Genomic DNA, 10,730 nt, shown 5'->3' on the forward strand with positions numbered 1-10,730 from the left:
GTATTGTCATCCTGACTTTATGGTCTGTTTCTGGAAAGTTTCTAAAGTTCAGCCTAATGATTCAGTACAGAATTGAGTAAGATCAAACAAGGCTGAACAAAAAGTAATCTCTTGCTTAAAATAGTCAATCTGTTAAGGCAACAACCGAGCAAGCATGGGGCAGTACATGGATTTGTAACTCAAGCAGGATTTGTTTGGAAAATTGCTGCTACTGGGAAGAATGTCTTGGATGAGAAGCCCATCTCCTTGGAGGCTGCCAGGAGAGGGCGGCAGCAGCGGCTCTGCTGCATCGCGCCTGCGCCCAGTCCAGGCGCGCGGCCTGGAAAAAATGTTTCCAGGAATTGCCGTCATCGGTCCCGACGCCAGAACTCCCTTTTTCCTCCCTGTATGAATCATATGGATGTGAAGTTACTTGTGTTTTCAGAATCCAGACAAATTTATTACGAGATCATCTTTTCTACTCACCTGCACAAGTAAATCTCCAAGTTTTTCTCAGGTATCTTCCGCTGATCCTCTCCCTTCCCGCTCCAAAAATGCATTGCAGGGTTACTGTGTGGTTTGAGGCCCTCAAAGCACACCCAGCAAGCTCTCAGGAAAGCCAAAGCTATTAGCTCCTCTGAGGGACACATCCTTTCTCTCCTCCTGACTGAACTGGACCCAGTCCTACCTGCTGATATTTTTAGAGGGGAGAAATTTGAAGCATGGCCATGTGGCTGTGAGTATTATCAGTGCTGAGGTCAGGGTGAACTGGGCATGGAGAGGGTCAGCCTTCCCCCAGCATGCTGCTGTTACAGAGCTCGAAAGCCCATCATCCTTTTGAGCTCCATCTATGAACAGCAGCTCCTGGTGCCAGCACAGCACCCGCTCCCCTTCACTGGGTGACTTATGGAGCGGAGAAGAGGGCAAGGGCCAGGGTGTTAACTTCTCAGGGCAGAAAGAGAGGAATGCATGTGTATTTCCCCTTGTTAAGTTAATAATCAGTGACTCTGTGAGTGTTTTTTAAGGTTTTCTCTCCTGTGCCAGACTCCAAAGGACGTGACTAGTTAGAGTTTACAGCTCCAAGCCTGGCTTGCTTTGAAGCAGAGCAGCTCTGGAGATCCCCTTGAGTGTCTGCCAAAAGACAGTCGTCACACTGACATTGTTCTTTATGGCAGACGAGCTGTCAAGGATCTTTCTGCTTTCCTCACTGACTCTGCCCCTCTTCCTCCATCTCTCCCCCACTACTCATAGTTTGAGTCCATCAGCCTTGGCCATGCTCCTGTGCTCAGCACAACTGCCAGCTGATGGGGCAGCGACTGGAAGAGAGATGAACTTTTGGTATGGGGGGGAAAAGGAGTGGGAGAAATAATATCTGTGCCCTGGTTTAATTTGAATCCGTTTGTTCAGATGGACCAAGCTTTTGTGTGAATATATTTAGTGTTTAGCGTAGACCTCTTCCTGGCTGACTTCAGACCAAATGAAATATGGCATGAAAATACAAGTGCCTAGATAGGACCTGACATGGTTCTGGAGTCGTGCTGCTGCTTAGACCAGCACAGGAAAAACTCTTAGAGAAGAACTGATCACATCAAAAATGTTAGCAATCTCAGAAAAAGAAACACCTTTTATTCCTGTGGGGAGTTGCTGTTTCTCTCTGACAGCAACAACTTGTGGTGAGAAAGGTGAGAAGCAGGACAGTAACGTAACCAAAGCTGTGGGAGCTAAGCTGGCCCAACCCATGGCAGATCCTAGTTTTCCTCCCACCGCCAACGATGAGGGGACGATTCCCCTTTGGACAGTTTTCTGGAACTCAGTTTCCTCCGCAAGGAAGAAAATTTATCTCCAAGGACTTTCCGTAGCCCAATGTTGTCCCTAGCAAAGGGCAGGTCCTTCTTCATAGCAGGCAGTTGTCCTGTAAACATTTCCCACTTGGCCAGGGCATCTACCGTCTTGTCTACTTGAGCCAGTTCCTCCTCGGAGACGTTCCTCTCCAGGGCAGCAATGCACGTCTCCAGCCACAGCTCATAATCTTTAATGGTATCTGTGGACTTGGTGGGTCCAACAAGCTGGGGCTGGCTGTGCACCTCCGCCAGTGAACATGAATGCTCCTCCTGTTCCAGCTCCTGGCCGATGGAGAGGGCCTGGCTGCAAGTGTCCGGTGTAAGGGGCTCGGACAGGGAGGTCACAGCCTCAGAGTCATTCTCGCAGCACATCCCAGAGTCCGAGCTGAATGGAAGGATGTCCTCTGAGGCGGACAGGTCTGCTGACTCTTGCCTTGGCCACGTGGACAATACAGTCTGTGTCCAAGTGTAGAGTTTCTGGGATGAGAGGAAAAAAATATTTCATTTTAGAGAAGGAGTGAAAACAGTTCCGCTTTTCCCATTGTTTGTCAGGTAAACCTATTCATCTTGGGTGGTTCAGCTTCAGATGCTATGGTCCTCTCTGCCAGAAGATGGGTTCAGACAACTCACAGTTACCCAACGAAGCAGGGGCTTTCATTTCTCCCATTTTCTTGGAGTTAGTGCCTGTGGCAGAGCTGCCTCCAGTCAGATATGGACTGTATCTGCCCTATTATTGAAGGCAGCAACAGCAAACAGCACAAAATCACTCCCTGCTGTGTGGATATGATCACCATGAGGACCAAACTAGCACCTCTCTAGAGGAAGCTGCATCATTATAAAAGCTCCTGAGATAGTGGTGAAGAATCTCATTTCATCATGTTGTTAACTCCTCTGGTAATGTGCATTTTATTCATAAGAATAACTCTTCTCTCAGGCTGAAATGCACAAGTGGGAAGACTCCAGGAAAGGAAAATGAAAGGAAAATGCCTGAGGCAATTTCCTTTTTAAATATGAAATGCTACAATGGGGCATATAGCAGGTTGCTTCTGACACATTATTCCTTACGCTTCGGGGAATGAATCACGGTGCTCCAGTCATCGCTGGATAAAAGGTGATCTCCTTGTCTGCCTTGGGGGCTTTTTTGTGTGTTTTTCAGCTTTCTCACACTCGTGGATTCTTTCCTCATCTTTTCTTCCTGCAGCTCCCAGCCTATGCCTTTGCAAAGCCCTGCGATCACGTAGGGAAACGCGAGGGTGACAGAGTATTAACCTGAGACGCCGGTCACTGTGCTGGGTCCAGACGTGCTCAGCTCAGGGTGAGCTGTAGTGTTTGAGAAGTGGGCAGGAGATTTCCAGCCCTACAGAACTCCCTTCTCCCGCAGCACCCGGCAGCTCCCTCCCCCTTCCCTCCTCTATTGCTCACTCTTCAGGCGAGTGACAGAAAGGATAAAGAGCTCAAATTGAGTGGGTGGGAGAAATCGGCCCTGTTTCTCGTTTCAGTCTGTGCATGAAGCCTCGGGGAACAATTTCATACAAGAATAAAATGGACTCTTTCAGCTAAGTTAATCCACCCCTGCCCCCTCCCTCTGGGGCAAGAAAATATGTAAAAGGGACAACTTTTCTCCTACTTCATCCCACCTCCAATAGCTCTTCCCTCCCTCTGGGCTTAAAGCACAAAGAAGGCACCAGAAGCTGCAAGAAAAGCCAGACTAGGGAAGGAACAGCAAAGCCAGTAGAAAGCTGCAACCAGTCCATGATTTGATAATGTCTCTTAAAATTCCCAAGAGTTCCCAAACGAATCTGGGAAGGAATCACAACTGCTGCTTAGCCCAATTCCCAAGAAGGGGAAAAAGCTGTCAAGATGAGGATGTTCAAACAGTATATTTGGATTATTTGAGGCAAAAGGAGGGGATGGTTGACTCAAGATCACTACCACAACCCCAGAAGCTTTCCTGTCTCTCATCCTTTGGGTGGTTTATTGATTCAAACTTGGGAATGGTTTGTAGGGCTGCAGCCTCTTTTTACATTCTCTTATTTAACTAGAAAGGGATAACCTCTTCATGGGTTTAGCTTATCTGTAGGCAAGAGCATTTGAAGTGGATGTCCACCCCAAGTAAGTCACTAAGAATGAAACCTGCTGTCTGACACATCAAGGGGCTCCAGGTTTGGCACTGGAAGTTTTCAAACCCCTTTGCCCTGGCCACGCTGTGACCAAGAGCAGATACTGCGATTAACACCAGGTGAGGATGGTGCTAACCCAACCTCTACGAGCAGCTCCAGCACTGTTTTCTTCTGCAGCGTGGCCACTGCAAACTAAGCTGGGCTCTACATGCAGAACAGCCTGGGGTGCTGCACAAGCAGCAAGTGGAAACGTTGGTTGTGGTGGGGAAGCACCATGAGAATTGATTTGCTTTCAGTTTCCAAGATGACTCTCACTGGAGTAAGCAGCTGTGATGAAAAAAACAGAATATTTCCGAGTGCAGCTCGGATAAATAAATTGAAGGGCTCTTCCTCCTGCATAAGGACCGGTTTCCTGTCCCCTGTGCTCTTCTGCCCGTAACTGTGTCTCAGTCACAGACTTCAGCAGCATTACCTGCTCCTGGTGAGGAACAGCTCTGTCTGGCATTTCCTGTATTTATTATGAGTGTCTGGGGCTGTTACGTGGCAGGTGGGGATCCGTGCTGGTTTTCCAAAGGGAAATGTGACTTCAGACTTGTACTTGGCCAGCCACAACCTCTCAAAACACGCTTAGCAAGTAACTCTGCTATCTGATATTGTCTCCAAACGCTTTGTGCTCTCTTCTGTCAGGTTCCTTAACTATTTAATTCATCTCTGGCATTTATATCTCCTCTCTCAATGCTCTAGCAAAGCCTCTTACAGAGATTATCACAACTGTCTTACACCAGCTTGTATTATATCTAGCTGAGCTTTTCCTTGTCAAGGAATCAGATGTGACATTTGGCAAGTGTCTCCTCTCTTCAGGTTTGTGTTAGCTCTTGCCAGGGGATGCTGAGCCAATTACAGTATTTACTGCAGGTGTGAAGGCAAAAATGTTTCTAGAAAAGCTTCATGCAGCTGGCAGTTCTCCTCTAGAAAGCAATAGCTGGATGCTGGGTGGTCGGGTGTTTAAATAAACCAGAGTTCTGGGCAATTGAGGCACCTCTCAAACAGAAGCAGGGAGCAAACAGCCACAGAGTCAGAGATGAGGTTAACACCACTGCAGACAGGCAGCAAACCACACAAGCGTGTTTTTTACCCCACGTGCTTTGCTGGGCTTCTGTGTGTCTGATTTCAAGCTGAATGAAGCCAGAGGCATCCCCGTTCTCATTCTGCACGCATCTTGTTACAAATATAACCCACAGACTTTAAAATAGGCAGCCGTGGAAAATCCTGTCTCTGAATAAGATGTGTGTCAGACAGGAATTATAAGCAGGGAGAAGATAGGGTACTGAGTGAGAATGGTGAAATTCTTTCTATTCCACCAGCCCTTTAGCTCCTGAATCCTGCTTTTTAGACCACAGAGGTAGAAATCCCTTTCTAGAGCTAAGGGAGTGTTAGCACTGTTCCTGACTATGTCTACATGTGGCATTAGCAGTTCTATGGATGGGAGAGAAGAGGCAAAAGATGAGTCTGGGACCCTCCACTTATTAGAGAGGAATAATTTGGGATCCTTTCTCATATCTTTCCACAGAGGAACTGCAGTGAAGTACACACTTCATATTTTCTCCCTGTTACCAGCAGCCCCAGAGAGGCAGAAAGCCACGGTGGCACGTAGGAAAGGACAGATGTGGGAACCCCTGTGCTCACTGTCGCTCTGGCTTGAAATCTGCCTGCCCTCCCCACCTCATTTTTGGAAGTAGCCCAATGTGGTCAGGCGGTTGCACTGTCCCTTGTTGTGAACAGCCAAAAGCCCTAGAGATTGAGTAACGTGCTACCTTAGTCACAGACCACGTGCACGATATCCCCTCGTTGAGGTGTGAGCTTTCTCTCTCAGCACCTTGCACCCAGAGCAGCACCTGCCACAGCATGTTTAGTGCTGGGATAAGCCACTCTCCTCCCTGCTGTGTCCCCCTGCCACAGGAAGGGCTGGTGGGTCAGTGTCTCACCCTGTAGCGCTCGATAAGTTTGAAGCCCACAACATGCTGCAGCTTCCGAAGGCAGATGGGACACGGCTCCAGGGGCCGCAGCAGAGCTTCGTCCAGGCTCAGCGCTCCCTGCATGATGCACTGCAGCCAGCGGCAGGTCCCCAGCCCCATCAGGTGGCAGATCTCATGGCAGGTCACCTTTCAGGAAAGCAAAAATCACAGGAGCACACGGTCATTCCTGTTTCCCCTGCTCCCTCCTCTTCTTCCTCTGCTCTTCCACATTCCCTGCTGCTTCCCAGTCTGACTGACTCATTGCTCATTCTTGGTGCCCCTTCAGCCTGGGCTTTTCTAAGGTGAAAGGGGAACGTGCCTCCCTTCTTCCCAGGCACCCCAACATCCATGTTTGTATGGTGGAGGAGGAAGGGTGGGTGTGTTTTTTAAAAACAGCTGTGGGCAGATTCTGCAGATAACCGGTTCAGAGCGGTAGGGCACTGCTGCTGTCCTCCTCTTCCCCAAGGACACTGTGGTGTTTGGGGTTTTTTTTATTTTTAAAGAGGAAAACCAGTCCCACAGGGGTCTGAAAAGAGCAGCACAGTCCATGTGAGAAATCTGTAAGAAGCTATTGGCAATAACAGATCTGGGTCCTCCCAAAGCAGACGTTCTGAACGTTTGTGCCAAAGCAAAAAGGAAGCTGGAGTCAGCTGGCCAAGGATGACTGCCTTGGGAATTGGCAACCGTGGAGAGGCTGAGGATGGAGGATTCCCCTCCTCTTCCTGTTGCTACCTAGCATTGTTTGAAATTACTACAGGAAGAGTAGTAACTCTGAGTTCTGGAAGACCAGAAAATCCTGAGCAAATATCAGGGGAGGCAGAGAGAAATGGCATGGAAGACAGTGCTGTGACTGCTCCATGTGGACCAGCTTTGGGAGACGTGCTTGGAGCGGAGCAGGCACGGGGGAGATGCTGGGGTGAGGGGGTTGGCACTCATGGAGAGGATGTGTTGGAGATGGTTGGGGTTTAAGAGCATCCACATATCAATATATGTGCAAACCTGTCTGAGGTACTTTCCTCATCCATCCATGTAACAGGTCTGGCAGGTGTTCCTCTCCCCTTATGGATACCAATGTGTGAGGAAGACTCAGCCACCCCTTCCCAGCCATCCATTCATTAACATACAACTCTGTTCAGCCTGGAGAAGAGAAGGCTTAGGGGAGATCTTATAGCAGCCTTCTGGTACCTGAAGGGGCCTACAGGAAAGCTGGGGAGGGACTTTTCATAAGGGCAGTTAATGACAGAGCAAGGGGAAATGGGTTTAAACTGAAAGAGGGGAGGTTTAGATTAGATATTAGGAGGAAATTCTTCACTGTGAGGGTGATGAGACACTGGCCCAGGTTGCCCAGAGAAGCTGTGGCTGAAATATTAAACCCCACATGGCAAGAATATGGGGTGCAGGAGATGGCTGGTCCTACCTTACAGCACTGGACCATTTCTTGGGCACTGAATGGCAATGTCCGGTCTCTGCTATCCTTGCTGACTTCACATGACCGTTCCTTCTGTGTGAGTGGATTCAAGCTGCTACAACCAGCCTGGGGGAAATCCCCAGAAAATCTGGCAAAGCTGCAGACTCCCACTTCTGTAAAGAGAAGCACATCCAAGTTAGACATCAGCTCTCTTACGACTGCCTCTCAGTTTAGGCAGCATGAAGAGAAAGCTGTTGTAGCACAGTCCAGTTGAGCACACAGGGGGTGATGAGACACACTTCCCAAAAGGTTTGTAGCACCTCAGTTACCTTTGTCTGGATCAGGGTCCCTGAATCCCCAAATTTTAAATTTGGGACCTACTTCCTTTTATCAGGGAGTGAAGAAAATGTTAAAGCTAACGTTTGTCTATTCCAGACTCCCACCAAAGGCTTTTTGGTGCAGTGCTGCCTTATTTGCACCCTGTTCTAGGAGATCATGGAACACCAATCCCACCTTGTCCTGGAAGGAATTTGCTGAACGTGAAGCTCCAGGTCTCACATGGGTAAAGGTCCAGCAGAGTGAGTCCAAGGACACACAGGGCATCCATGGGCTTGTTGTTCTTCAAGAAGTTCAGGATCCCATCTAGTCAAATACAAGAGATGTTCATTAAAATAAAGCATCCCTAGAAAGCACGCAAGAGCCAGAATTTCTCCTGTTAATGGGAAGGAAGATGCAATAAAAGCCACGGAGAGGCAGAGCCGCTGGATTCAGCATCTCAGATGGAGAATCACGGCTGTGTAGCCCATCCCCTCAAGTATGGCAGACCTGACTTCTGAAGTGGTGCTGAGCACAGAGCTAAAACAAGAGCAGAGATGGAAATAAGCTCGTGGAAGTAGAAGAATTCCCATACAGGCATTTCAGACCTGAGCTGGAGCAGCTGCAGTGCTGGGTCTGTGCTGAGCATGTGCTGCCCATGGTACCTGCAAACAGCTTGTTCCAGATGGATGTTTGTGCAGCAGGAGTCTGGCAGCTGACAAACCCGTTTCCCTGGGGAGCTGTGTGACACTTGAACCCAAATTTCCTAACTTGAAAGGCCAGTGAGTTCCCCATCTGCACCACCCAGTCACTGATTTACTTTGGCTCTGGACAAGAGATGGGAGAACTCAGACTACACCAAATCTACAGTGCCTTCCCGCAGAGCTGATCCCATAGCTTTGCAGAGCTGGACCTAAACATAATAGCACTGAAAAATAAAAACAGCAGAGGAAAATATGATGAAAGTCACTTTGTTTTTTATTCCTGTTTCCAGCCTCAAAGCTCTGGGTTTTCCATGGGAACAGGATTTCTCCCTTTTCACTCCCTTCCTCATCCCCTCCCTGCTCAGGCAATGAAGGGCTATTTCAGGCATTTCCCAAGGGAGGGCTCGTGCCCACGTGCTGAGCTGGTGTCTGTGTGGATTCCCCGCTCCCAGCTCCTTACCTGCGTGAAGCTGCACCCTGTCCGAGTCCCGGCTGTGGCGGTAGCAGCAGTGGATGGAAGAGATGGGGATGGAGGGAAGGCACTTCACCGGGAGCCCCAGGAAGAAAGATTCAACACAGCTCTGGAGGGAATCCATCAGCGAGAGCCCCGCAGGCCCATCGATTAAGTCTAAGAAGAGAAGCTCTGTTAGCAGCTCCTTCAAGCCAGGGTGAACCATAAGGTCCAAAGGGGTTTTGTGGACCTGGCTACAGCAACTGGGGGTGAGGAAGGCTGGTTCATTCTGAAGTTAATTGCTTAATCTGGGATGTGGCAGACATCTCTAGATGGTCACACAGATATGGAGGAGAAGAGGGGCTCTTTCTGAGAGGTGGCTGGAGGCATGAGTATGCTCTCTCATTAAGCACAGTAGATGTGCTAGAAAGGTGGTCTCCTATTTAAGTTGTGCAGAAAGATTAATGTGGGAATGGGTGGTTGTTTTTAATGAACCACCAGGGATGGAGCTCCAGAAATGCTGTTTTATCCAGCATTGTTTTACATATAGATCTGTATGTATGTATGCATTCATAGCAAGTCTCACCCAGGGGCACACATGCCATTTACAGAGGAGGTCACTGGTGGTTGTCCTTATGGCTTGTGACTCTGGACTGAGGGCACGTCAGGGCTTTTGGTATCACACTAATCTTTGCTATGGCAATTGCATTTTGCAGGTTAGTCCTTAGAAGAGGATGTTAGTAGCATTCAGCACCACCCACCTCCCTCCCATACCTTTCCAGGTGGCTGAGTGAAGGTGCCCACATTACCTATAGGTTGCAGGTAAATGTGCTTTCGATAGAAGTTCTGCTTCCTCCTCAGCATGGCGTGATAGAAAGTCTCAAAGTCCTCGGGGGCATCAGGGTGGCTGAGAAGCCAGTCAAAAGCCGTCCGGATGAGCAGCGTGCAGAAGAGTGTTCTCTGTGGGTTGTAGGCTTCAGAGAGGAACAGCTTCTCTGCCCTGGAGAAAGCTTTGGCATAGAGCTCTTGCAGGGCTGGGTTGGTGGAGATCAGCGCGTCCTTCAGAGCCCGGGGCCCGAAGCTGAATTCCTGAGCATGTTTGCACTGCAGCATCGCGGAGAGACCCACCGGCTGTGGCACTGCCTGCAGGAAGGGACACGACCATCAGCACATGGCCTCACCAGGGACCTGGAAACCTTCTCACACTTTGCTCACAAAGCAGTTTGCTCCAAGATCCCAGCTGTAAGGTTTGATTGGGAGCTTCTAAATGCTGCACATAGTGCTGGCCAGGAGCCTTACAGATTTACATGAGAGTAGCTGTTATAGGGTGCTCTACATCTACGTGTATGTCACTGGTTTATGGACAATGTACCAGTAGATGGTGCTCAAGAATGCATAGCCCCATTATTGCTGCCAGATGTCTGCATTAAATCAGGTAGTTTGTTTTGGCTTGGGTTTTGGGGGGTTTTTGGGTTGGTTTTTTTTTTGGTGCTCTATCCTGAAGTCCCAGTAACATGGGAAACACCTCTGTGTGTTGTGCAACTGGCTCTCCTATGATGAGGAAAGGTGGTGCTCCTTTTTGCTTGGGCTAAACCACACTCCCTGGGGCTCTCAAAGGTACAGATCCATGGTGGGAAGGAAGAGGCAGATCTTGGTCTTCATTTATCTGCCTATCAGAAGCCTAAACTTTTGACTTACCTGACACCAGTGAAAGCATCTGCTCACTGTTGACAATTTCCTCTAAGAGCTTTTAATCCCCACACTGAGGTATTGACCTGAGGCATCACCTGGCTCATAGTACTGTTGTCAGGCTGCAAGATGTGAGAAGGTTTTGCCCAGCCTGATCCACAGGTGAGACTTGGTGTGTGAGACTCATGTTTGCTGGTGCTGCCTCTCC

At 49.0% G+C, this 10,730-nt stretch overlaps 1 protein-coding gene across 1 annotated transcript; it reads right to left on the reverse strand.

Moving 5' to 3' along the window:
- Positions 1-1,727: 1,727 nt before the first annotated feature.
- AMZ1 (archaelysin family metallopeptidase 1) lies at positions 1,728-9,970 on the reverse strand. The gene is made up of 6 exons (XM_010176305.1): positions 9,643-9,970; positions 8,843-9,010; positions 7,877-8,005; positions 7,373-7,536; positions 5,926-6,102; positions 1,728-2,297 (listed from the first exon to the last, which is right to left on the reverse strand). Exons 1-6 carry the CDS (start codon positions 9,944-9,946, stop codon positions 1,728-1,730), a joined length of 1,512 nt encoding a protein of 503 aa, XP_010174607.1. The 5' UTR covers positions 9,947-9,970.
- Positions 9,971-10,730: the final 760 nt, after the last annotated feature.

The sequence above is a fragment of the Antrostomus carolinensis genome, unplaced genomic scaffold (assembly GCF_000700745.2).
Source record: "Antrostomus carolinensis isolate BGI_N321 unplaced genomic scaffold, ASM70074v2 scaffold18239, whole genome shotgun sequence".
Lineage (NCBI taxonomy): Eukaryota > Metazoa > Chordata > Aves > Caprimulgiformes > Caprimulgidae > Antrostomus > Antrostomus carolinensis.